This window comes from Mesoplodon bidens (assembly GCF_964165515.1).
Source record: "Mesoplodon bidens genome assembly, contig: HAP1_SCAFFOLD_103, whole genome shotgun sequence".
Taxonomy (NCBI): Eukaryota; Metazoa; Chordata; class Mammalia; order Artiodactyla; family Ziphiidae; genus Mesoplodon; species Mesoplodon bidens.
In genome coordinates, this window is record NW_027672700.1 from 1,608,842 (window position 1) to 1,636,549 (window position 27,708).

At 47.0% G+C, this 27,708-nt stretch overlaps 1 protein-coding gene across 1 annotated transcript in view; it reads right to left on the reverse strand.

The window, feature by feature from the left end:
* Positions 1 to 27,708, reverse strand: part of LOC308609789 (forkhead-associated domain-containing protein 1-like) — a 101,146-nt gene that overhangs the window by 19,194 nt on the left and 54,244 nt on the right. Inside the window, exons 6-13 of the mRNA XM_081259091.1 lie at positions 19,420 to 19,543; positions 15,613 to 15,743; positions 13,276 to 13,365; positions 12,144 to 12,248; positions 8,052 to 8,159; positions 5,222 to 5,305; positions 4,037 to 4,189; positions 2,989 to 3,184 (exon numbers count right to left, since the gene is read on the reverse strand). Coding sequence (XP_081115217.1) covers positions 2,989 to 3,184; positions 4,037 to 4,189; positions 5,222 to 5,305; positions 8,052 to 8,159; positions 12,144 to 12,248; positions 13,276 to 13,365; positions 15,613 to 15,743; positions 19,420 to 19,543 — 991 coding nt within the window. The remainder of the gene's footprint in view (positions 1 to 2,988; positions 3,185 to 4,036; positions 4,190 to 5,221; positions 5,306 to 8,051; positions 8,160 to 12,143; positions 12,249 to 13,275; positions 13,366 to 15,612; positions 15,744 to 19,419; positions 19,544 to 27,708) is intronic.

Below are 27,708 nucleotides of genomic sequence, written 5' to 3' on the forward strand. Positions count from 1 at the left end.
TGCGATAAATCTTTGTTGAATGAAAGTGGTTCATATCCTTCCACATCTAGGATGATAAAGATAAGATGAACAGGTATGTGTGAATAATATTTATGTCAGCCTCATCTATTAAGTGTGAAAAACTGGAAGCAACTTAAATGCCCATGATAGAGGACTGGCTAAATAAATTACGGTACATCCTTCAGAATGGGGTTCCTTGCCATCAGTGACAGCGATGATGTAGATCTGTGTGTATTGACATTGAAGGATGCTCCAGATGTACTGTTAGGAATGAAACTAAAGGAAATTGGGTATAATATGACATTATTCTTTTGTAAAGTTAAAAAATCAATACACGTGGATAGGTAGCGCCTATTTTATGCCAGGTACTATTCTAAGTACTTTACATATATCAATGCATTTTAATCCTCACAAAAATCCTACGGGGTGAGTATTCCTTATTATCCCCATTTTACAGGTAAAGAAACAGGCACAGAGAGGGGAAGTAACTTGCCTAGAATCACACAGCTCTTTCCATGGGAAAATGCCCTGGAAGTTCCACACAAAATATGATAGTAGTGACGATACCAAACGCTAGTGAGGATGTGAAGCAACAGGAACTCTCATTCATTGTTGGCGGGAACACAAAACAGCCACTTTGGAAAAGAGTTTTGTGGTTTTCTTAAAAACTAAACGTACTCTACAGACTTCCCTGGTGGCGTAGTGGTTAAGAATCCGCCTGCCAATGCAAGGGACACAGGTTCAAGCCCTGGTCTGGGAAGATCCCGCATGCCGCAGAGCAACTAAGCCTGTGTGCCACAACTACTGAGCCTGTGCTCTAGAGCCTGTGAGCCACAACTACTGAGCCCGCGTGCCAAACTACTGAAGCCTGCGCACCTAGAGACCATGCAACGCAACAAGAGAAGCCACTGCTATGAGAAGCCCGTGCACCACAAGGAAGAGTAGCCCCCGCTTGCGGCAACTAGAGAAAGCCCGTGCGCAGCAATGAAGACCAAACGCAGCCAAAAATAAATAAAATAAAATAAATTAAAATTTAAAAATCACCTAAATGTACTCTAACCACACGATTCAGCAACCGCGCCCTTGGTATTTACTCAAAGGAGTTGAAAACATGTCCACACAAAACTCTGCACGTGGACGTTTATGGCAGCTTTATTCATAACTGCCAAAACTTGGAAGCCACCAGGATGTCCTTCAGTAGGTGAATGGATAATGGAATATTATTGTGCACTTAAAAAGAAAAAAAGAGCTATGAAGCCATGAAAAGACTTGGAGGAAACGAAAATGCATATTACTAAATAAAAGAAACTAATCTGAAAAGTTGTATGATTCCAACTACATGATATCCTGGAAAAGGCAAAAACTATGGCGACGGTAAAAAGATCTGTGGTTGCCAGGGGCTGCGTGGGGGCTGGGAGGGAGCACAGAGGATTTTCAGGGCAGTGAAACTATTCTTTTTTTTGGGGGGGGGATAGGTTCTTTTATTTGAAATAAAAATGTCCAGTTTTGAAAAGAAAAGAAGGTTTCTAAAAAACATAAGTCCTCAAACCACAGGTTTCCACAGGTTGACGAGTTGAATTCCTGAACACTGCAGAGGGATTACTGGAGATGTTGATTACTTAAGGCGCTAATAGAAAGGCACTGAAGAACAGCAGGGCCAGGCTTCAATCAGACAAATGTGCGCTGCCCTGGAGGAATTGCATAGGCTGGCTTTGAAGTTGGCTTCTCCTTTGCTTCTTTTTATTTTGTTAAACTTGTAGCTTTACTTTCCTCAATTTCTAGAATATCAGTTTCTAGATATTTGGGTTTATGGGTTATCATCATTTTGCTTTATTACCACGTCCCTGATCTGTAACTTCACCCACCCCACTTACCCTCTATGGACTCCACAGGTGGCTTTTAATGAATTCTCTGTCCTTTCTGTTACTGTGTAGTTACAGAGTGACCTGAGAAGTGAAACTCATAAATCGAGTTGACCTAATACCAGGGCTTTGTGCACAGAATCCACCAATCTGCTCAGAGATGGCCTGATCTGAACCACATCCCCCACCATGCTCCCTGGCTTCTGCTTAGGGCAGTAGATTTGGGATCAAAGGCACCTTCAGGACTGGACCATCTTCCCGGTGGAGCATCGTGATTTACAGGGCCTCTGGGTCCTCCCCGGGGTGGGCCTCATTATTGGTGGACCTGCTGGTCTCAGGACTTAATGAAGCTCAGGTTGTTGATGTCTCATCGCAGAAAGAATTCAGTGAGAGACAAAGTGATAGGTAAGACGTGGACTTATTTAGAGAGAAACACACTCCACAGACAGAGCGTGGGCCATCTCAGAAGGCGAGAAAGGCCAGGGCAGTGAAACGATTCTGTATGATATTATAATGGTGGATACATGTCATCACACATTTGTCCAAGCCCAAACCCATAGGATGTACAACACCAAGAGTGACCCCTACACAGCACTGTAAATCAACTACACTCCAATAAAATTAAAATGAAAAAGAGTGAACCCTAATATAAACCATGGACTTGGGGTGATTAGGATGTGTCAATGTAGGTTCATCAGTCCTGACAACTGTACCTCTCTGGTGCTGATGCTGATACATGGGGGAGGCTGTGTATGAGTGGGGACAGGGGGTACCTGGGAAATCTCTGTATCATCCTCTCAATTTTGCCATGAACATAAAACTGCTCTGAAAAACGTCTCTGCTCTCTCTATGTATATATAGGGTTACTTCTGAGAGAGAAGATTGAGCATAATTGCGATTTTTCCTGTTGACTCTGTCACGTCTCCTTTTTCTCCAGTAATCACGTCGCACTTGTGTACTTGTTTTCCAGGAACACTGCTTCTCAAGTGGTGAAGCAAAGTGAAGTCTGGAGAAGGGAACACTTGGCCACATACCTAAGAAGCCTCCCTCAACAGATGTCCCATCGTGATCAGATTCACCGCAATAGTTCAGTCATGTAACTATGTGAGAAAAGAGTTTCAATCACCTTTGTCGGAGCTGCAGAACTGGATCCCCACCTCGTGGAGGAGATGCTCCGTTTCCTCCAGCCAGGACAGTGACAGGCGCAAGATGTCCAGCGCCACCTTCTGGAGCCCTGAGACAGGTGGGCTGACCTGCAGGTGCTGCAGGAGGTCGACCTCCTTCTTCAGGTCATTGCTACAGCAAGACATTGTCATGCACGCCTGGAAAGAGATGAGGTCGTGAGGAGCCCGGGCACCATCGCCAGAAATACCACCTGATGGCTGTGACCCGCACAGAACAGTGTTCTTGACGGGCCCGTGAAGCAGGCAGGGCCGTATGTTGGCCGCCCTGTGACGGCCCAGTTCTACTTCCCTTTTTTGGGGGGCGGAAGGAAGGAGGCAGCTTTTATTTCACGTGCACTCTAATTGGGACTCTGGATGGTCAAAGAGACCCTTTGTTTAGGTATAGGCAATTCCAAAGCCAAATTGCCAAGGACGATTTGGCTGAAAGGGGAAGCAAATTTGGTTACAGAATTCCTGCTGAGATCAACACACAAGCTGGTCATAAAGTGCGGTTTCCTGACTTGAAAGAGTGCTGACAAGCCAACATTTGCCCAGACTCCCCAGATAGTAGCTGCATATTTCCAGAGAAAGCAGAAGCAGCTGCCTGATGTGATAAGCTGGATCCCTGCGTGGGGGCCATGAAGTGGGGGCTCTGCCAGACCCTCTGGTCCAATAAGGGTAAGAGCAGCCTTCCACTGCTGGGACAGAAAAGAAAACTGCAAATAAAGAGCAGAATGTTTCTTTGGTTTCTCTGGAAATAACACGGGGCTGTTTTATTTTCCCCGGGGTCTGGGGCCTCCCAAAGGCAGTACTTGGAGTGTGTCGGGCAGCTTCTCCTTGGCCACACCAAGTTCACCTGGGAGGCATTTCTGGAGGTCCTTTGTTTTCTGATCTCAAACAGATTTCTCCAACAAGAGAAAAGGTGGACTAAAAGCAGAGCTGGACAATTTCCTGAACAAGGAGCACAAAAATGAGACACAGGGGACATTTGAGGAATGGAGAAGGGGGCACCTGGCAACTGTCTAAGGATGTCTTCAGCTTCTTGATGTTCTGGGTGATTTCCTCCTCTTTGCAGCTGCTGAGCTGGGTCTCCTTCTGCAGGGTCTGCTTTTTCTGCCAAACGTTGATATTGTCCTCTGTGACCCTGCTGCTCTTCTCTAGTAACTGGTGAGAAAAAGAAAAAAAAAAGATTTAAAATGCAGGGTGGGGCTTCCCTGGTGGCGCGGTGGTTGGGAGTCTGCCTGCCGATGCAGGGGATGCGGGTTCAAGCCCTGGTCGGGGAAGATCCCACATGCCGCGGAGCAACTGGGCCTGTGAGCCGCAACTACTGAGCCTGTGCGTCTGGAGCCTGTGCTCCACAACAAGAGAGGCCACGATAGTGAGAGGCCCGCGCACCACGATGAAGGGTGGCCCCTGCTTGCCGCAACTGGAGAAAGCCCTCGCACAGAAACAAAGACCCAACCCAGCAAAAATTAATTAATTAATTAATTAAAATGCAGGGTGGCTCTGGGGGGAGGGGACCTGGAGGGCTTCAGCTTAAGCTCAGAGGAGGGAGGTCCTGGCGTGTTTTGCGGATGGCTCTGGAGGGTGGATATTGCCTCTGTCACCGGGGCATGTTTCCCAGGATCAGAGATGGTTTTTTAAGAGCCAAAGGCCTGTCATGTGGCCACGAGTGTGTTCTAGATTCTTCTGCATTCTGGGAGGGATTCATCAGGCTGAGCCTGATGCTGTGGGCTCCTAAAAAGGAGGTCGTCCGAGAGAAGCCCGTGGTGTGATCTTGTGACCCGCGCGCTGACACCCAGGATTGGAGAGGATAAACGGAAGGATAATAAGGCATCGTTACAGCCAGAGGCCCACCCTCACTGCCATCTGCCACTTCAGGAGGAACGAGCGAGAGAGGACGCACCGTCCATGCTGAGGCCGCCCCTTTCCTCGCGGGGCTAACGGAGGTTCACCGTGTGGGTCTGCCAACCAGACACAGTCCTGGGTGGTTTAATTTGATTTTCACAGAAACACTGCAAGGGAGTTTAACTGGCTTTTACTTTAAAAGCCAGGAAATCCCAGAAAATCAAAACAAATCTTTATGGTGTAGCAACAGTGTGAAAAATATGTGCCACCAACAAAAAACAGGAACATATGCTCCCAGTGTCTGGAGCCCCGGGTCCCTGAAGGAGAAAGTGGGGAAGAGAGACGAGCCTGCTGATTGGAGATAGGTTTGTCCTGGAATGGTTTCACGTGTCCGCAAGTGGCCTTGAGGACCTGACCTCTGAAAAGCTCCAGCTGCAGCACAAAGAAAGGGAAGGGGATGAGGTGAGTGGCGCAGCTGCAGCTGCAAGGCTAGGGGAGGCACCTCCATCACTGGGTCTGGGAGAAATCGGTGAGAAGGCTCTGCACGCCTTTAGTGGTCATTATGGGTAATTAACACCTTCACCTCTCACCGGAAGGGGCAGTGCCCACACAAGAGAGGGGGACAGCAGGTTTTAATGACTTTTCAGGTGTGCCCGCCTAACCTAGCCAACGCACACGGTCAGCACACACACGTCTCGGGCTCTCGGAAGAGCCACTTGCTGCCAATTATCCAGTGGGAAGTCCAGGGCCAGGAGTGCTCTTCCGTAATTGCTACGTTGGCACCAGGCTGTGAGATAAACATTGAGGCTGTCAGCCCGGGTAACTCGTGTCATCAGCAAGGGCTCCTGGGGAGAGAAGGTGGAGCTGCCTGATGCCGTTTTGTGCCTTAGACCTTGTGTCCTGAAGACGACATCTCCTGTATTCCTCTCCAGGTCCCCGGAGCCTGGTGCAGTGCCTGGCACACAGCAGGCACTCAATAAACGTTCATCGAATGCTTAGAACAGAAACACCTGTCAAGTCAGATGTTCAAAGTCCTCTCCTTCAGTTCAGCCAGTTTTTACTGAGTGCCTCCCTGATGCTGGTGTCTTCATATTATGGATGATGAAACAACGCAGTTAAATTAAATCAGGGCTTCTAGAATGACGAGTTCAAGATGCCCCAGGCTCATGAGACTTGAACGGCAAAGAAGCCCAAGATTCTCTGGAAATTTCCCAACGTGATGGCCCTTGGCCTGGGTTTTTGGCTCACTGGCAAAATGTGGTCATGAAAGGCTCTAAAACAGAGCCCTGAAGGACCACAAGGGCCACACAATCAATGAGAACGTGAACAGGTCCTAAGACACAGGAGTCTGCTGCACACCAGGGAGCTCTGGGAAGCCAAGTAGAGGAATTGTGACTCTCCTAAGGACACCTCTGCAGTCATCCTGCCAGAAGCCAGCCGGGTGACTGGAGGGACTCTGGGTCGTCTGCTGGTTTCATGGCCAAGGGAGGGTCCTAGCTCGCCCGAGGAAGAGGTTATGTAGAGAGGGCCCTGTGGGCAATGGCCCGCGTTATCACCAGAGGCACCCTACGGGACTGCTGGGTGGGGGGTGGGGGTGGGGAGGGACAGGTCCTGCTGGACGATGGGCTGAGTCCTGTGGTCACTGGCCTGGGGAAGGGCAGGACTTTAGGCCGGGAGCGGGCTGTGGAGACAATGGGGTGAAGCAGGAAGGCCCAGGCAGCGCAGAGAAGCCTCGTTCGTCCTTTCTCTCTCGAGTCTAGACCTGGAGGAATCTCAGTGTCTCTGAGGGTCTTCCTGGATGACCCCTGGCCAGAGCCATGACCAGGCGCTCGGCAAGTGGCGCAGATCATGCCCTCAAGGCGGGTGTGCGCCGTGGGTGCAGAGTGCCAGCAAGGTGAGGGGTAGCCCAGGTGCACGGAGGGAAGCCCAGGCTGGCGGGCTCTCTGCCTTGCTAAGGGGTCAGCACCCTGCAGGAGAAAGGACACCGGGGGTGATGGTGTGGAAGTTGGTTGAAGAGGCTTTAAAACCTACCTGAGGGTCAGCATCGTCCTTTAACTTGTGGGTGCCTCTGAAGTTTAGCGCATGGGACAAATTCCGGTCACACTGATGGTTCAGGCTTGGATGCTACCAAACGCAAGGGCTTTGGGAACTGGGCTGGGTGGGACGGAGGGCTCCTTTGAGGATTGTGGTTCTTAACCTTTTTTGGTGGTTTACAGATCCTTCTGAGCATCCAATGAGTGACGAGGTGGACTCACTCTCCCAGAAAAAGAAAAGCACAAACACATACACGCAAAACGTTCTTGGTCCCCCTGGAGCCGTGGCTGCCAGGAGAGGATGCCTCGTGGAGGGGGTCCAAGATGGGCTGCCCTCGGTGGGCTGTGTTCTGGAGGGCCAGTGCCCCGTCTTGGGTTCTCCTTTGCTCTCCCTTAGCCTTTGGTGAAGGCTCGTTTGCATGTTCTGGCCCTCATGTCTGTGCCACGTGTCAGAGGAAGGGCCACTGGGCCATCGTGGGTCAGAGCCCTGGGAAATGGCCCTCTCCCCACCCTGCCCACCTCCAACTGGCATAAGCTGTGGTATTCTGGGTTTTACTTTATTAAGAAAAGTGGCAGGACTTCCCTGGCGCTCCAGTGGTTAAGATTCCACGCAGCCACTGCAGGGGGCACGGGTTCCATCCCTGGTTGGGGAACTAAAATCCTGCAAGCCACGCGGTTCGGCCAAACAAAACAAACAAACAAACAAACCAACAAACAGAAATGTGGCATTTCCCTGGGGACACAGACTGTAGCATCTGTTTGGGGTCCCAGAGGAAGAAAGATCGCTGTAAATGTCAGGACAAAAAATGTGAAGGAGAAAGTGCTAGAAACACCACCGGGGTCAAGAGCTCAAACCCTTCCCAAGAGGGAACCACACAGCTGGTTCACTGGGGTGGGCCTTGAGCTGGGACTGGCTGCTTGGTCAGGTTCTCAGGCAACACAACACTGGAGTGGGAAGCTTCCCAGAAGGAAAAGCCTCTTTAGTGAAATCCACGGGGACGCGGAAGCCGCACAAAGCCCTGCCCCTGAGATAAGCGGGTGAACTAAGCCAGGCCGTCTTCCTCCTCATTCATCTCTGCCGGCCACTTGGCTGCGGGATTCTGTGGAGAGCACGGGCCCATGAAGGGGCTCTGCAGCACGCCTACCTGACCTACTGCCCTTTCCAAATTGGCTTTAATGAGGTTTTCTCTGTTCCTCATTTCTTGCAGCTGAAGCAATTTCCTTCTGGAATCCTCCCGAAGCTTCTCTTCCACCTGAAAGGATGATGAAAGTGTGGGCTTGCTGCTAATGTGATCATCATGCCTTCTGGGGAAACTCTTCTGGGGGGGTGCTAGTGGCCGTGGGGGGAGTCCCTGAGGGGTAGGGACAGCTGCAGCACAGCAGCAGGGGTCACAGGCATGCACAGGGTGGAGGCAAACTCACAGGGAGTTGCCCCCTACGGGAAAGGGCCGAGCTCTGCACCCGGGGCCCAACTATGTTCTACCGCACACTCCCATCCCAGCTCGGTCCCTAACAAGCCGTACGACACTCGGAAAGTTATTTCACTGCTCCGTGACTCAGTGTCCTCATCTGTCAAATGGGGATGATGATACTAGTATCACTGCATAGAGTTATTGTGGGCATTCAGTGTTTGGAATAGTGCTTAAGGGCTCTGTGAGTGTGTTAAGTACTGTTGTAACCTAGGAAAGGTGGACGGGAATGTCCGCCATACAGTCTCGTTCTAATAACTCGTGATGGGTACTTGGAAATGTTATGATTGGGTTTATTATCATAACTGTTTGTCGTTACAACTTTGAGCACACTCACTGGTGGTAACCTCTCTGGAGGCTTGCTAAAGCAATGTCTATTAAGAATTGCAGCCTGCCAAGGAAGGTATTTAAAGTGGAGAAGCTTGCCTACTTTTCCCCCCTTGCTTGGGTAACAGTCAACGCACGGTAAGCTTGGGCGTGCTCCACGCTACCCTTGGCTGGCCAGTGTAGGCCTCGCAGCTGCTCAATTCTTGGATGCACCTGCTGAGCCCTGGGCCCTGGCACTAACAGGAAATGAGGCAAACTCTCATAAATAAATGGAAAGTTTTTGTGCTGAAACAAATTCACAGGCTGTTTTTTTAGGGATCTGAAGAGGGGGATCACAGGGATGTAATAAAAGACCCAGAAAAGCCCTTAAGAGCTTTCTTCTGAGTAGTGTGGTCCAGTGGAAGAGCCTCTACCCAGCTCCGTTACCTTGGAAAAGTCATCTAAGCTCTCTGGGCCTTAGTTTTCTCCCAGGTCTAAACATGCTCGGACTTCTATGTCAGCAGCCTTTTTCATGTGCTGCAAAAGCCAAGTCCAGCCTTGGACTCTGCCCTTATCTGTGTTCTGCATGAACAGCCCCCGTTCCCGTCCCCAAGCCTCAGAGTCACCTTCAGCGGACGCCCTGCTCCCTCCCTCACACTCGGTGGTCTCACGCCTGTCCTCCAGTCTCTCTAACATGCAAGCTGGACTGTGACAACTGGCCTCCTCGCCTCGAGTTTAGATTCTTCCAGTGCAATCTTAACGGTACTCTGAGAGTTACCCAGCTGTAAGGCAGCTCTGTCCAACAGAAATTTCTCCAGCGGTACAGGTACTCTGAGCGAGGCTGTGTTGTCTACTACGGCAGCCACCAGCGACATCTGGGGATCAAGCACTCGAAATGGGGCTGGTGTGATGGAGGAACTGAACTAAAAATTTTAGTTAATTTTTATTAGTTTCAGTGCAAACAGTAGCATGTGGCTGTTTGCTACGCCAGGGTCACTGAAGTCAGACGAACATGGAGTCAGACAAAACCGACTGTGCCATTGGGCTAGTTACTTTACTAGTAACTAGTAGCCTTGACTTTCTCATCTGTAAAATGGAGAGGATGATTTCTAGATCACAGCACTGCTGTGAAGATGAAGAGATGAAATGTTCAAGGGAACGCCTAGTACGTGAGAAATTGTGACGATCATTTTCACCCTGATTACTGTCCACAAATGTCATTGCATCAGTCACTTGTTCAGAAACCTTAGGAGCTCCCCACTGCCTGTGTGGTACAGAGCCCAAGCGCCTGAACTAAGGCAAAACACCAAGCTAGGGATTCAAGAAGCCCCTACGAACTCTGAACGAGGTAAATAAAACTGAATCCACCACTAGATAAACCATAATAAAACTGCTGGAGGGCCTCCCTGGTGGCGCAGTGGTTGGGAGTCCGCCTGCTGATGCAGGGGATACGGGTTCGTGCCCCGGTCTGGGAGGATCCCATATGCCGCGGAGCGGCTGGGCCCGTGAGCCATGGCCGCTGGGCCTGCGCGTCCGGAGCCTGTGCTCCGCAACGGGAGAGGCCACAGCAGTGAGAGGCCCGCATACCGCAAAAAGAAAAAAAAAAAAAAAAAAAAAAAAAAAAAAACTGCTGGAAATCAAGGGAAAAGACAATCTTAAAAGCAACTGGAGAAAAAGACAGATTATGCAAAGGTACAACAGTTAGGCTTACAGATGACTTCTAAATAGAAATAATAGGAGCCACAAGACAATAGTGACATATCTAATGCTGTATCTAATGTGCTGAAAGAAAAGAATTGCCATTGTAGAATTCAATACGCAGTCAAATGTGTTTTAAGAATGGAGGTTAAATATACATCTCCAGACAGACACACAGGCACATTTGAGAATTTGTCATCAGCAGAGCCACAATGAGGGAAAACATTAAAGGGTATTCTTCAGACACAAGAAAAATGAACCCAGGTGGGTGATCAGAGATGCAGAAAAGACAAGCAACAGTAAGGGTAATGTGTGGATATGATACTGACTATAGAAAAACACTACTAATGTCTTGTGGGGTATTAACTATCAAGAGGAGTTTAGAAAATGACAGCAATGGCTTATAAATCTGGAGGGGGTAAGTGAAGTTAAGGTGTTTGAAACTCATTGCACTGTCAAGGAGAAGGGCATAATTATCAACTACTATTGCCTCTTGGGAAGTTAAGAATGCAGGGTTTCCCTGGTGGTGCAGTGGTTGAGAGTCCGCCTGCCGATGCAGGGGACATGGGTTCATGTTCCGGTCTGGGAGGATCCCACATGCCGCGGAGCGGCTGGGCCCGTGAGCCATGGCTGCTAAGCCTGTGCGTCTGGAGCCTGTGCTCTGCAACGGGAGAGGCCACAACAGTGAGAGGCCTGCGTACAGCAAAAAAAAATAAATAAATAAAAGAATGCATATTGTAGTCTCCAGGATGACTACTAAGAGAATAGTAGAAGAGTGAAAAACTTAATTAATGTGTGATTTTGGTGAGTCAAGGATGAATGCTATTGTCTTACTATTACTAAAAGAATAGTATAAAAGTGAAATATTTCCAAGCTAAAGAGGACGAAAGTGGAATAAGAGAAAACCATCCACTCAGAAGGAGGCAAGAAAGGAGAGAAAAAGGAACATAGCAATAATGGTACAACTGGTATTTAGCAAGAAGGTAGATTTAAACCCCAGTACACGAGTAATTACATAATATAAATGGACTAAAAGTCAAAGATTGTCAAACTGGATTTTGTAAAAATGATACGCTATTTGAAGGCATATGTCTAAACCTTAAGACAAAAATTGACAGAGAACATATGAAAAAGATATGGTATGAAAACTCTAACCAACAGAAAGCCAGTGATGAAGCTAAATGACAAAGGAGACGTTAAGGGAGAAACACTACTAGAGATGAAAAGGGACATTTCATGATGATCTAAAGTTTTGCTCTACAGGAAGTGTTAGGATTCTAAATTTATATGCACCTAGTAACACAGCCTCAAAACATATAAAGCAAACATTGTTCATACTAAAAGAAGAAACACACAAATGACAAACATGTTGAGATTTTTAAAAACATTCTCAATGATGGAACAAAAAGACAAAAAAAATCAATATGAGAATTTAAGTTGGATCAACATCATTGGCAAACGTGATTTAATGGATCAATTCTTTCTTAGATAATTTCACAATTAAGATCTGAAGGCAGTCTAGGGTAGTGGTTACACACAGGAGCTTTGGAGTCAGGCAGACCTGGATTCAAATTCTGCCACAACTACTTTATGCAAGTGAACTTGGATAACTTCCTTCACCTCTATGAGCCTCAGTTTTCCCGACTGTAAACTGGGGTGAATACCAGTATAGACCGCATGGGGTCATTGTGAGAATGAACAGAGATGATGCAGGTGGAGTGCTTGACCCAGAGTGGTTCCCAGGCCGACCTGTCCCTGCCATACCTTGCTCTTTTCCCGCAGCGTCATAGAGATCAGGCTCTGCTCGGTACTGCTCCTTTTCAGCTCCACCCTGAGCTTCCTCATTTCTTTTTCCATGTCATGGATTTGCTGAAAGAGTTCCAACAACAGGGAAGTCAACTTCACAACTCATTTCATCCGGTTCATTAACGCAGAAACCTAGTCTGGGATTCGCTTCATTCCTTCCCTTGGGGGACAATTCCACATCTTTGAGGCAAAGTAGACTTTCTTTCAACGGATGCAATGAAAGGGCTGGGTGAGGGAAAATTTGAGTTTCTTTTGAAGATCAGCATGGATCCTGGATTAAACAGTACAAGATACCTATCCACTCATTAGAATCTCTTTCCTTGGGGCACATTTTTGAATTCAATCTAAATAAGGGCTGTTTGGAAGACACAATGGGCACAGTTTGGAAGAAAAGAACAATGACATTTTTCTTTTTTCTCATTTGAGGCAGAGAAGTGTGCTCCTGACAGAGAGAAGAACACACGTCTCCTCCCCCCGTTCCAGGCACCGTCCTTCCCAACGGATGGAAAACGTATGCCTGGTGATGTGCACGAGGGTTCGGGCCGGTACAGGGGGTGAACATTTACATTGAGTGGTCATCTTTTCACTGTATTGATTTTTATGTTCACCTTCCATACAAGGCCAGTGATACATTTGCTTTTTATTTTGTTTTTATGAATTGTTGTAAAATTGAATGTATTTAAGCAAAAATACTTCAAGAAGAGTTGTGTTAATAACAGTGCTCAGGGCTGTGCTAAAACTTGTGACAGTGGATCATGAAAGTCTGGGCATCACAAGTCCAGGGGTAGGGACCACGGTGAATTTCTAGCAGCATATGGTGGCCACCTCCCATCCCTTTCCCCAGGGGAAACCTGATGAGGGGCCTTGAGCCAACTGCCCAGAAAATCTGGGGAGAGTGTGTTTTCCATGGTCTTTTCACCCATCTCTTTGAGGCTAGCAAATCAAGGAATTAGGAGACTACATTAACAGACAAACACCCAGAAAGCCCCAGAGCTTGTGCTAGCTAATGGGCCAAGGAACCCCTCCAAAACACTCAAGGTCACAATCTAGGCTTTCAGTGGACACCTAGGGGTCAGGAGGTTCAACGCACGGTTTTGCAGAGTTTTAACTCTTTCTCTTGGGCTTCCCACTTCTCCTTCTGGGCATCTTCCTTCTGTAACTCTTCTTTCAGCACTGAGCACTGTGGAGAAAAAGGACAAGGCCACGGGGGCTTTGCTGGGTGTCCCAAGTACCTGTGTTCACGCCCCGGAGTGTTTCCTGCTGTATAACCCAATCACACCTTTGAATTCTGAGAGGTAAGACCATTTGTGTGATGGGAGCACGGGATCCTGCAGTCATTCCCAGTTCACCCCTCTCATGAGTTCTGAGGAATAGAGCATCTAAATTCCTCTTCAAAGTTAGCAAACTTCACTGCAGGGGAAATCCAGCTTTGCAGAGTCTGGGTACTTAGGGTGCAGGAATTGGGATGTTTTCACGCTGTGACCGGTGAGGGTGGAGAGGGCCGAGCCAGTGAGCTCGGGTCCATCTTACGGCTTTTGTGCAGGTTGAGTCTCAAAGACACAACTGCCCCGACTGGTGTGGAGGGGTAAACGGAGCTGTCTTTGCCGAAGGCGGCTCGGCAACAGGCATTAAGGGCATAAGGATGGATGTGCCTTCTTTTGACCCAGCAATTCCCACTTTAGGAATGTACCTTAAGGACAGTGACTGGAGAAATAAGTAAATCTGTAGTTTCAAGGATGCTCTTCACAGAATTGTCCATAACAGTGGAAGAAAAAAAAAAAAGAGGAAACAACCCAAGTGTTGTTTAGAACAGCAGACCACTTTATAACACTGGGTACATCCAGGAGAAAGTATGTAGATTTTAAGACGAATGATAAGAGCGTTGATTTATTAGCACAGGAAAATAGTAAGTATTTAAAAGTTTTAAAAATGTGCATAGAATAAATTCACTATAAAATGATTGATTGATTGATTTCTAGGCAATATATAGAAACAAGACTGGAAAAACAGACATGAAAATATTAACACTGATTTCTCAAGGTTGCATTTCCTCTCCTCTCTTTTTATTTTTTCTTCTCAATGTCATCTACTTATTTTTCTAAAATTAACACACATGATGTATGTCATTAAAAAAAAAAGGCATCTCAAATGTTCACAAGAGCAGAACCCTTGGTGGTGACGAGCCCTTGTGCTACTGGCCAGCACAGTCTAGAGGAGAAGGGACCTCATTCCGAGGGCAACAAGGAAGGGGAAACGGGGACATAAATCATCCAAATGCACTTCAGGAGGTAGAAGAGCCAAGCAGGTGCTGTCTTTGCAGATTCCTTCTACTTAGCACCAGCTCTGCATCCCCTTCCCGTCCCCAACACACACACACACACACACACACACACACACACCACATTAAACAGCTATAGCACATGCCTGGGAAGACACTCTGCTTGGGAGAAACGAATGCAGAGGGCTTGGCCAGGCAGCCAACCCGGGGCAGAGGCAGAAGAGCACAACTAAAACCAGCCTCCCACTTCTCAGAAAACGATTTTGTCATCCCCATTTCACAAATGGGGAAATGGAGGCCAAATAAGTTACAATGAAAGAAAGCTCTGGGATTGGACCCTGGTCTGTCTGATCCCAAAGCTCGTGCAGTGCCTTTCACCAGCTCCAAACTGGGTATGGTACTATGTACTAGGTATTACTTATTTTGCCTTTTCCTTGGAACCTCAAGATCTGTTCTCACCGCACCCCCATGCAGACCTAGCTATCGGGTTACCTCTGGGAATCTCTGAGTTGCCACCTGAGATGAAAGCTTCGAGGTTTTACCTTGACTCACAGAAACAGGCACATCATACAAATATTGAGAAATCTTATCCTATAGAGTCAGGATTCTAAAGTTAGCATTGAAGGCAAGATTTGCAAATAGTCAGTTACATGGAAAAAGCTCTTTGCTTGACTACCACGTTCATCTTCCATAGAGACATTCTACACACTAAAGTCTAAGGAAGAAATGAGAGTCTGCGTGTTTGCATCTGGATCTTCAAACGTTCTGCTTTGAAGACAATTATGAGAACCAGTGGTGCTGGGACCACGATGCAGCCGTGTGGTCATCCTTGCTCACAGAGAGATCGTATTCTGCTTAATATTAAACTTTGCAATGGCAGTATATGCTCATAGGTGTGTTTGTTGCTGGGATTAAACAAACTCATTTATAATAGGGGTTAGAAAATGTTTGCTTGATTTGAAAATCTATTATGCTTATTCTGAGCCACATACACGCTGTCCTTTGAAAGGCTTCAGAGAAGTTGGCCACCTGCCCAGCAGCTACCCTCCCTGGGTCCTTGGGCACTGGCCTCATCTCACCACCGTGTGTCATGTGACTCCACTGTGTCTGCTTTTCGCAGCTACAATTTGCTGATGACCCGACACTCACTCTGGAGCTGAGGGCTTCGAGCTGGTGATCCTTTTCTTTGTTCTCACTTTTCAGTTGATTCACCTCCTGTTGTAGTTGTTGAACTTGACCATCCTTTACTAACACGTCTCTTTGCAAAGATGACACCATCTCTGTAAAAGAACCAAACCAAAACAAAACAAAAGACTCATGGAGGTCAAAGAGGCAGGAAGGATTATTGGCAACACCGTGGCTGTCAGCCAATGTTTGGAAAAGACCTTCCAAGTCCTGGCCACCACCGCTGCCTGCCTACAATTGGGGAGGCTTTTTCCAAGGGTCCCAAGAGAAGGAATGGGAATGAGAGCGAAGTCCACGGAACAGGGTTTGAGGCTTCAGTGAGAATGAGGGGCAGTCAGCACCAGCGAGAGGAGAAACCTTTGGGGGCCCCTTGTGGGCACAGGCCAGGCAAAGCTGGGAGGAGAGGCCACACCATGGGCCTGGGGAACAAAGGCCCAGCACAGGGAAGGTCCAGGAATTCTTCTCCAGAGGCCAGGAGACGGGCGTGTGGCAGAGGGCACTGCTGGACACTATTGATGGGGTGGTTGGTTTCACAGTCCTCTGAGTTTGGACCCCTCTCTACCACTTATTAGCTTGGTGGTGTTGGACAAGTTATTTCACCTCCCACTGTCTGTCCCACACAGAGGTATTGTAAGGGTCAAATGATGCGGTATGTCCCAAGAACACAAAGTGGCTAAATTATGTTTGTTACAGGGCGCCTATTATTTTTCTCAGCAGCCAGCTTCCAAAATGGCCCCAGTGATCCCTACCACCTAGAATTCATGCCCTGTGTAGCCCCTCCCACCCTGAATAGGGCTGCCATGGGTAACCAATATGATACTGTGGAAATGACGGACTGTTTCCTCCCAGGCTGTGTCATAAAAGACACTGTGGGCTCCTCTTGCTCTCTCTCGAATCACTCACTCCAGGGGAATCCAACTGATGTGTCGTGAGGACACTCAAGCAGCCCTAGAGAGAAGCATGTGGGCTGAGGGACTAAGGCCTCCAGCCAATAGCCTCATGAGCAGCCATTCGGAAGGGGGATCCTCCGGCTCCCTCCGAGGCTTTAGATGACATGACTGATGCCCCAGCCGACATCTTGACTGCAACTCGTGAGAACTAAGTCACCGCCCGCTCAAATTCCTGAACTACAGATACTGGGTGAGATAATAAATATTGGTTGGGGTTTTATCCATTACATTTTGGGGTAACTTGTTATGCAGCAATAGGTAACTACTCCATTACTGTAGTATCATTTTTTTAACATCTTTATTGGAGTATAATTGCTTTACAATGGTGTGTTAGTTTCTGCTTTATAACCAAGTGCATCAGTTATGCATATACATATCTCCCCATATCTCTTCCCTCTTGCATTGTACTATCATTTTGAATAAAAGTGGGAAGAAGGGTGCATAAATGCAGTGGTATTGGGTTATCACCTACGGTTCTTTTCTTGAAAGAACATCAGGCCCAGTTTTAGTGGTAGGTATCAATCAAGAATGTCTATGAAATAAAGCACAAAATGCTCCAGAATTTCAGTTTAAAAATGAGCTCTGCCTCCAGGACACAGTTCAGTTACTTGGAAATTCCTCTGGGGCTTGCCACACTTTGAGTGGGTCCAGCCCATCTCAAGCGTTATCACAACCCAGGTCTGTCCGACTCCCTGATCGGAGAGGGTGGGATCTGAGACAGGCTCGATGCTTGGATGAGGTTTCACTGGCCGACATATGGGAGGAAGGTGAGGACCAGCGAGTTCATCCTTCCATTCCTGGTGCCCAGAACAGCACCTAGCCTGGGGGAGGTGCTCAGAAAATATCTGAGGACATCCCAAGTGAGGGAGGAGCATAAGCAGAGACCTGGGGGCAGCAGGGGGTGGGTGTGGGTGTCATTAAGTTGCAGAGTGAGGCAGAAGAAAAGCACAGATTCATACAGAGATGGGGATTCACGTGCGACTCAATGCTATGCCTGGCTTCTACAGCTTTGGGCATGTTTCCTGCTACGCGCTGGCTGCTTTCAGAGTGATGTGCCCCTCCGAGGCTCACTGCCTCTGCCCTGTCACCTGCTTCTCTCCCTCCCCTCGTCTGTGAGTGGTCCCATCCTCTTCAGGTCTCTAGACATGTCAGTTTCTGCTTAAAAAACTCCACTGGATTCCCAACACCCTTGCAATAAAAACCCAGACCCCCGACCCTGCCCAGCCCCACAATCCCCTGTTCACTCCACGCAGACTCGCTTGCCCTTGGATTGTCCTTGCCCACCTGAAACAGGTCCTCTCTAAAAGAAGGACATAGCCGTGGAGGATACAACATAAACTGGTTAGAATCGGCTAGGTCCAAGGGGGCGTAAGATTCGACTTCCTGGGGAACTGGAGCCTCATTACAGGCTTATTGTAATACATTAGCAAAATGACACACGCACCAGCACCAGGACTGTTCCGAGGCTGACCATAAAGGTCAAAAAGTGGGTGGTGGGGCTTCCCTGGTGGCGCGGTGGTTGAGAGTCCGCCTGCCGATGCAGGGGACACGGGTTCGTGCCCCGGTCCGGGAAGATCCCACATGCCACGGAGCAGCTGGGCCCGTGAGCCATGGCCGCTGAGCCTGCGCGTCCAGAGCCTGTGCTCCGCAACGGGAGAGGCCACAACAGCGAGAGGCCCGCGTACAGAAAAAATAAAAATAAATAAAAGTGGTTGTTGGCCCAATTCCTGGAAATCCCTGCCCCTTCCCCAAAATATTAGAGTTGTCCCAATCCTCCCACTCATTAGCCTATAAAATTACCCAGCCCATAAAAACTAACCGCCCCATATTTGGGGGTCTCTAGCCTTCTGAGATGGCCCACACTCTGTCTGTGGAGTGTGTTTCTCTAGTGTGTTTCTCTCTAAAGAAATCCACTTCTTACTTTGTCTCTCCCTGAATTCTTTCTGCGATGAGACATAAAGAACCTGAGCTTTATTAAGTCCCGAGGCCAGATGAGTGATCTCGATTAAAAGATAGTGGGTTCTGACTGGGTTCGAGTCCCAGCCCACGGGTTCAAGTCCCACCTGAGTTCCATGGTTGCACACCCACTAAGCTGGTCCCCCTTGGCCTCCCCCCTTGAAGCGCTGGCCACCACGACACACAGTTTATTTTCTCCACAGCACCACTGCTCTCTGAAGTGGGCTTGTTTATTCATCCATTTACTTCTATTGTCTGTCACCCCCTCCCAAATCTGTGAGTACAGGAATCTGACTGTCTTGCTTGGCTCTCCCTCCCCAGAGCCTGGAACGGGGCCTGACACCTAGTAGGAGCTCAAGAAACATGTGGAAGCAATGAAGGAATCCAGGGAATCAAAGCTCAGCCACAGCTGTGCGTTGGCTGCCCCTCTCCCAACCCAGGCCCTTTATCAGGGAACCACCTCTGATCAAATTAGAAAATGGTTTCCCTTGGGCCCAAGTGCACTCGGCTGAAATGGGTGAGACCATGGGTGCCTTAAAGGAGTGACCCCATTTTGTCCACGCTCTAGTTTGCACTCACGCTTCTTTGTGCAACCACCCAAGCCACAAGGCGACCTGTGTTCTCCCTGGTGGGGCCAGTGCTCAGGAGACCTTGTAGCCAAGAGATACCATTCTCTCAAATATTTACCAGGCCCTGCCCTCGGAACTGGGTGGCAAGAAACCTCCACTGAGGGAGAACTCTAATGCACCGACACGGGTGATCCCTGAGGCTGCACCCAGGTCACGGGCACAGGTGTGCTGGTTGACTGGTGAGGTCTGCAGGGGGAGGGCAGAAGCTCTGGGGCCTGAATGCAGAAGGGCCTCACCTGACGTGATGGCGGCCTCCCTCCTTAAGTTCTCGGCCTCGTGCTTCAGGGAGGTGATTTCTAATTTTCTCTCAGACAGGGTCTGGCACAGCACCTGGTTGTAGCCTTGCTGTAGGGCACTGATCTGTGGAAAGAGGCAACACACAGTCAGAGGGGGCCAGCCAGGCCTGCAGGACACGCCGGTACTTCTCCAACATTGGGCAGAGTCGGGTTGATCTTGGATCGGGGTGTTGGGGAAATCAAGGTTTTCAGTTGTCACTAGTGGAAGGGGCAGGAGGGGGCCTGTTCCTTCAGTGACCACCATGTCATCGGTCCTCGAGACACGAACCTTATCTTTGTGGCCACCCAGGGGCTCGGGTGCTGCTGTCTTCCTATGACCTGTGGGTTTTCAGCCATAAATAGACCAGCTGTTGGTTCCAGATCATCCAGCACTGACTGGATGCACAGCAAAGTTCAAGAGCCGGGAGCAGGTTATGAAATGAATTCCCTCTAATGAGAATAGAGGGTAGTTTATACCTCACAGAACACTCCAGAGTTTACAAAGCCCGTTCACACATGCTACACTGATACTTGTCACAGCGTTGCTGAAGGCTGACGTTCCCATTAATGTGCCCATTTTGCAAGGGAGCCAGGTTGAGACTCAGAGAGGTTAGGCCCCCTGCTCGGGATCACGCGGCTGGTCAGACGTGGAGTCTGATTCAAACCCAGTCTTTTTTTTTTTTTTTATTAGTTTCTGCTTTATAACAAAGTGAATCAGTCATACATATACATCTGTTCCCACATCCCTTCCCTCATGCATCTCCCTCCCTCCCACCCTCCCCATCCCACCCCTCCAGGCGGTCACAAAGCACCGAGCTGATCTCCCTGTGCTCTGCGGCTGCTTCCCACTATCTATCTACCTTACGTTTGGTAGTGTATATATGTCCATGCCTCTCATTCGCTTTGTCACAGCTTACCCTTCCCCCTCCCCATATCCTCAAGTCCATTCTCAAGTAGGTCTGTGTCTTTATTCCCGTTTTGCCCCTAGGTTCTTCATGACATTTTTTTTTAAATTCCGTATATATGTGTTAGCATACGGTATTTGTCTTTCTCTTTCTGACTAACTTCACTCTGTATGACAGACTCTAGGTCTATCCACCTCATTACAAATAGCTCAGTTTTGTTTCTTTTTATGGCTGAGTAATATTCCATTGTATATAGGTGCCACATCTTCTTTATCCATTCATCCGATGATGGACACTTAGGTTGTTTCCAGCTCCGGGCTATTGTGAATAGAGCTGCAATGAACATTTTGGTACATGTCTCTTTTTGAATTATGGTTTTCTCAGGGTATATGCCTAGTAGTGGGATTGCTGGGTCATATGGTAGTTCTATTTTTAGTTTTTTAAGGAACCTCCATACTGTTCTCCATAGTGGCAAACCCAGTCTTTAGTTGCCTGGTTCCTCCTTCCCAGGTGGCTCTAGGAATGAGTGTGAGAAGTTGGAGGCTGTAAAGCATGGCATGGACTCGGGAGCCGGACTGTGGCCTTCAAGTCCTGCCTCTGCCAGTTAACGGGCTTTGTGAACACAAGGAGGACACCATATTCTGTTTCCTTTTGTTCAGTCTGTACGCAGGGTGATGGTAGTCCCAACCTGATAGGATTGTTAGAAGTATTTTAGTAAGTTAGCATGTGTACAAGTGATCAGATCATGCCTGGCACACGGCTCAGGGGGATGAGCTGTGACGGTCCTCTCCTCTGACTACCCACGCGGTGTTTTTTTTCTTTTGTTTGGGGTTTATTTTGGTTTTTTTTGCAGTACGCGGGCCTCTCACTGTTGTGGCCTCTCCCATTGCGGAGCACAGGCTCCAGTCGTGCAGGCTCAGCGGCCATGGCTCACGGGCAGAGCGGCTCCACGGCATGTGGGATCTTCCCGGACCGGGGCACGAACCCGTTTCCCCTGCATCGGCAGGTGGACTCTCAACCACTGCGCCACCAGGGAAGCCCTCACGGGGTGTTTTAGCTTCAGCTTCCCTCGTCCGTCTCTGGGGAAGGTAGTTGGTAATCTTTATGTGTGCATTTGTAAGCCTTGCCAGGCTCACTTAAACGCCAGTGTGGTTGTTATTAAGCGCAAATACAGGGGAGTCCCTGGTGACGCAGTGGGTGAGAGTCCGCCTGCCGATGCAGGGGACGCAGGTTCGTGCCCCGGTCCGGGAAGATCCAACATGCCGCGGTGCGGCTGGGTCTGTGGGCCGTGGCCGCCGAGCCTGCGCATCCGGAGCCTGTGCTCCGCAATGGGAGAGGCCACAACAGTGAGAGGCATGTGTACCACAAAAAAAACAAAAAAAAAAAGGAAATACAGGAATCGTGGGTGGGAGCACCACAGGCCGGCTCTATCTATGGCTGCTGTGAGCACCCTCTAAGTCCATGGCTCAGAGCCCCCTCAAGGGCGGGCCCCCTCCAGGGGTCTAGGTCTACACGTGGGGTGCGGAAGGCTCTCCATCAAATGCAACGTTGGTAAGGGCCCGAAAGTAGCTGCCAGGCCTCGGCCTCCACAGAGCAGGTACCTGAGAGGTTGGGAAAGAGAGCTGGGCCGGGAACACCCTCCCTCTCGGTTTGATGTGGCCAGACTGCTTGTTCTGAGTGGCCCGGACTTCCCCACCTCAAGGTGCACTGTGGGCCTTTGCTCTGTGATTTTTCAGATGTCAGGCCTCAGTAGTCCACAGGGACACGTTTATTGGGGCATAAATGCCACGCAATCCGTAGACAGGACAAGAGCTACCTTGTTTTTGTTTTTTTTTTTTTTTTTTTGCTGTACGCGGGCTTCTCACTGTTGTGGCCTCTCCCGTTGCGGAGCACAGGCTCCGGACGTGCAGGCTCAGTGGTCATGGCCCACGGGCCCAGCCGCTCCGCAGCATGTGGGATCTTCCCGGACCGGGGCACGAACCTGCGTCCCCTGCATCGGCAGGCGGACTGTGAACCACTGCACCACCAGGGAAGCCCCACTAGCTTGTTTTGATACATCAAAACGGAAGTGACAAGGAGAAGGATGTAATTTCTTTTCTTTTTTTAAAAATAAATTTTATTTATTTATTTATTTATTTTTGGCTGCGTTGGGTCTTTGTTGTGGTGCATAGGCTTATTGCAGCGCCTTCTCTTGTTGCAGAGCATGGGCTCTAGGCGCACCGGCTTCAGTAGTTGTGGCACGAGGTCTCAGTAGTTGTGGCACACGGGCTTAGATGTTCCACGGCATGTGGGATCTTCCTGGACCAGGGCTCGGGCCCGTGTCCCCTGCACTGGCAGGCGGATTCCTAACCACTGTGCCACCAGGGAAGTTCTGGGTGCAATTTCTTTGTTCTCCTAAGGTAAGGTTGCCAGATTTAGGGGAGGAAAAAAGGATGTTCACTTAAAATAGGATTTCAGATAATGAATAATATTTCAGTGCAAATGTGTCCCATGCAATATTTGGGACACACACTAAAACGAAATTCTAAAATTCAAATTTAACTGGGTGTCCTTACTTTATCTGGCAACCCCACCCGAAGAGAGTTCCTAAACTTCAGTCATTCATATACCACTTTCACCATTTTTCCCATGTCTCTTGGCTAGCCCCACTATAATTTCTTAGCATTTTTCGTAGAAGCAGCTCCCTTTTTAAACTTAAAAACGTGCATTAAATTAAAAATAACTGTTATAAGAGTAAATAGAGACTCAGTATCTTAAATAAAAATGATCCCTCCAAAAGAAGAAATACAGGAATTTCCCTGTTTATCATCAGACCAGGTTGCAGGCAGCACACTAAAAAAAAAAAAAAAAAAAAAGATTGGGGGGAGGTGGTGGGCATGCCCAGGTAATGGAGTTCGGGTGTGCTGATATGGTCACCAGATGGCGATCACAGCCTTTGGTCTTGGTTTGTGTCCTTGGAAATCTTGTCATTATTACTCTGGTAGAATTAACAGAAGCGTCAAGGTCTCACACGTTTTCCGACTCGTTTCATGCACCATCATGGTTCAGAGTCTAGGACATTTGGGGCAGTTACACTTACTTTTTCCCTGGGGCACCTGAGACATTTTTGGGGGGGGTCTATGCTAGAAGTTGAGGGGACACAGGCCACTCTGACCCCCACTCTCCCCAAGGCTATACTTTTGCATGTTTGTGCTTTGGAAACTTTGAGTAAAAAAATTCTTTCACATTTTACTTTTCTCTGTTGGGGGGAAATACCACTTTTCCATAAAAGGTCCTTGGAACACTGAAAGTGTTTGTAAGCTCTTCTCAGCTTAATGCTTTTATTTGCAAGATACCAGAGATAGAACACACAGAGACAAACTTCCGGGAGGGAAAACATACGTTCCCCTCTAAGATTCCAGTGGTTTTGACAGATTGAAAATATTTCAATCTGAGTGTCAGAGTTTTAGGATTTCAGATTGCTGGAAAACTCCAAAGAGTCTTCAAACCTCTTTGATAATTTTACTATCAAAATAAATATCCATATTGTTTGTAATGGCATAAATTCCAAGACGTTTAATGTCTGTTAAGCTGTGTAATAAAATGGGCACTGAATCATAAGAAAGTTAAGAGTGCTAGGAGGAGTGATTGTTTCAGGATGATAATTTGGCTTCTAATTAGCACAGGCGTATAAGAGCACATGGAGGTAAGAATTTTCTAGTGATACTGTAGCAGATCGAAGATCTCTGAGAGCAAATCATTATGCACACACCTTCGGGGACCAGGGAAAACACATAAAGTAATCAGAACCATAAATCAACCTGCCATGTGGCTTACACTTCTGGTGGAATGCCCTGCAGGCAGTAGAATAGTTAAGAAACTAAAATGTCAGTGGATGAAACTCGATTTGAGTTCAAACGAATCGAGCCTCTGGTTCACATATGCCTTGCTATAAAATATTCTTCTTCAGTTATAAGTGAAGATCCAGGGGTAGGGGAGGCAAGAGCATGATGCATCAGTGTAATTATTTCTAGATAATTTCTTTGTAAAAAAAACATTTTTTCCCCCAGATATCGGCAGCCACTTTAAATAAAACTCAAATTGGGACCGGCTGATATTCAAAGATATGTGGAAATTATATAATATTCTATGTCAAATATATTTCAATTATTTAAAAAAAGGTATGTGGGGAATTGCCTGGCAGTCCAGTGGTTAGGACTCTGTGCTTCCACTGCTGGAGGCCTGGGTTTGATCTCTGGTCAGGGAACTAAGATCCTGCAAGCCGCATGGTACGGCCAAAAAAAAAAAGGTATGTGGGAATAATTCAGCCTCATCCATGTACCTGAAAAAGACATGTCATTTTCTCAGGAAAGCTCTGAAATGGGAGAATAACTGGAAGGAATATTTCAGCAAAATTGGGTTCAGTTCAAGAAAAAGATGCTCATTAATGTGTCAGCTACATGTCAAGGTAGCTGTTTGCACTAATAATTCCTATAGGACCTGTTACTTTCCTTGTTTTTTCAAAACCAGGTTTGAAGGAGAGTCATTAGTTCCTTTAAATATTAGAGCATGTATTTGTTGACTTGTTTATTCTGACTCCCTCACTAGAGCATAACAGGGGGAAGGATCATGTCTGTCTTGTTCTCTGCTGAATTCTCAGAGCCTGGAAGAGGGCATGGCACAGGATAGGACCCCCAAAATATTTCTTTGGATTAATGGACGGATGGATGGATGGATGAATAAAGAACAAACAAACAGCCACAGTCCTAACAGAGTTCTAGAAGGTTACTGGGCCCAACCTTTGCCTTCATGGAGCTTACAGTTTCCTGTTAGAATCTCCTAGGTTCACCATACACAATCTGTGTCCTTTCTAGAGCACCATTTCTAGGATTGAAACTGTGTACCTAGAATCGGTTACAGAGGGAAAGACAGCAAACAGAGAACAAGAGAACAAAGGCCCCCAAGCATTGAATAGGGTTTTTTTTTTCCTGTCTCTTTTTTTTAAATGTTTATTTATTTATTTATATTTTTCTTATTAGTCACCCATTTTATACACATCAGTGTATACATGTAAATCCCAATCTCTCAATTCATCATACCACCACCCCCACCCCCTGCCGCTTTCCCCCCTTGGTGTCCATACGTTTGTTCTCTACATGTGTGTCTCAATTTCTGCTCTGTAAACTGGTTCATCTTTACCATTTTTCTAGGTTCCACATATATGCGTTAATACAGGATATTTGTTCTTCTCTTTCTGACTTACTTCACTCTGTATGGCAGTCTCTAGATGCATCCACGTCTCTACAAATGACCCAATTTTGTTTCTTTTCATGGCTGAGTAATATTCCATTGTATATATGTACCACTTCCTCTTTAACCATTCGTCTGTCGATGGGCATTTAGGTTGCTTCCATGATCTGGCTATTGTAAATAGTACTGCAATGAACATTGGGGTGCATGTGGCTTTTTGAATTATGGTTTTCTCTGGGTATATGCCCAGTAGTGGGATTGCTGGGTCCTATGGTAATTCTAATTTTAGTTTTTTAAGGAACCTCCATACTGTTCTCCATAGTGGCTGTATCAATTTACATTCCCACCAACAGTGCAAGAGGGTCCCCTTTTCTCCACACCTTCTCCAGCATTTGTTGTTTGTAGATTTTCTGATGATGCCCACTCTAACTGGTGTGAGGTGATACCTCATTGCAGTTTTGATTTGCATTTCTCTAATAATTAATGATGTTGAGCAGCTTTTCATATGCTTCTTGGCCAGCGGTATATCTTCTTTGGAGAAATGTCTATTTAGGTATTCTGCACATTTTTGGATTGGGTTGTTTGTTTTTTTAATATTGAGCTGCATGAGCTCTTTATATATTTTGGAAATTAATCATTTGTCAGATGCTTCCTTTGCAAATAGCTTCCCCCATTCTGAGGGTTGTCTTTTCATCTTGTTTATGGTTTCCTTTGCTGTGCAAAAGCTTTGAAGTTTTATTAGGTCTCATTTGTTTATTTTTGTATTTATTTCCATTACTCTAGGAAGTGGATCAAAAAATATCTTGCTGTGATTTATGTCAAAGAGTGTTCTTCCTATGTTTTCCTCTAAGAATTTTAGAGTGTCTGGTCTTACATTTAGGTCTCTAATCCGTTTTGAGTTTATTTTTGTGTATGGCATTAGGGAGTGTTCTAATTTCATTCTTTTACATGTAGCTGTCCAGTTTTCCCATCACCACTTATTGAAGAGACTGTCTTTTCTCCACGGTATATCCTTGCCTCCTTTGTCATAAATTAGTTGACCATAGGTGTGTGGGTTTATCTCCAGGCTTTCTATTCTGTTCCATTGACCTATATTTCTGTTTTTGTGCCAGTACCATATTTTCTTGATTACTGTGGCTTTGTAGTATAGGCTGAAGTTAGGGAGTCTGATTCCTCCAGCTCCGTTTTTTTCCCTCAAGACTGCTTTGGCTATTCGGGGTCTTTTGTGTCTCCACACAAATTTTAAGCTTTTTTGTTCTAGTTCTCTAAAAAATGCCATTGGTTATTTGATAGGGATTGCATTGAATCTGTAGATTGCTTTGGGTAGTAGAGTCATTTTCACAATATTGATTCTTCCAATCCAAGAACATAGTATATCTCTTCATCTGTTGCTATCATCTTTAATTGCTTTCATCAGTGTCTTACAGTGTTCTGCATACAGGTCTTTGTCTCCCTAGGTAGGTTTATTCCTAGGTATTTTATTTTTTGGTTGCAGTGGTACATGGGAGTGTTTCCTTAATTTCTCTTTCAGATTTTTCATCATTAGTGTATAGGAATGCAAGAGATTTCTGTGCATTCATTTTGTGTCCTGCAACTTTACCAGGTTCATTGATTAGCTCTAGTAGTTTTCTCGTGGCATCTTTAGGATTCTCTCTGTAGAGTATCCTGTCATCTGCAAACAGTGACAGTTTTACTTCTTCTTTTTCAATTTGGATTCCTTTTATTGCTTTTTCTTCACTGATTGCTGTGGCTAAGACTTCCAAAACTATGTTGGAGAATAGTAGTGAGAGTGGACATCCTTGTCTTGTTCCTGATCTTAGAGGAAATGCTTTCAGTTTTTCACCATTGAGAATGATGTTTGCTGTGGCTTTGTCATATATGGCCTTTACTATGTTGAACTAGGTTCCCTCTATGCCCACTTTCTGGAGAGTTTTTATTGTAAATCAGTGTTGAATTTTGTCAAAAGCTTTTTCTGCATCTATTGAGATGATCATATGGTTTTTCTTTTTCAACTTTTTAATATGGTGTATCATATTGATTGATTTGCATATATTGAAGAATCCTTGCCTCTTTGGTATAAATCCCACTTGATCATGGTGTATGATCCTTTTCATGT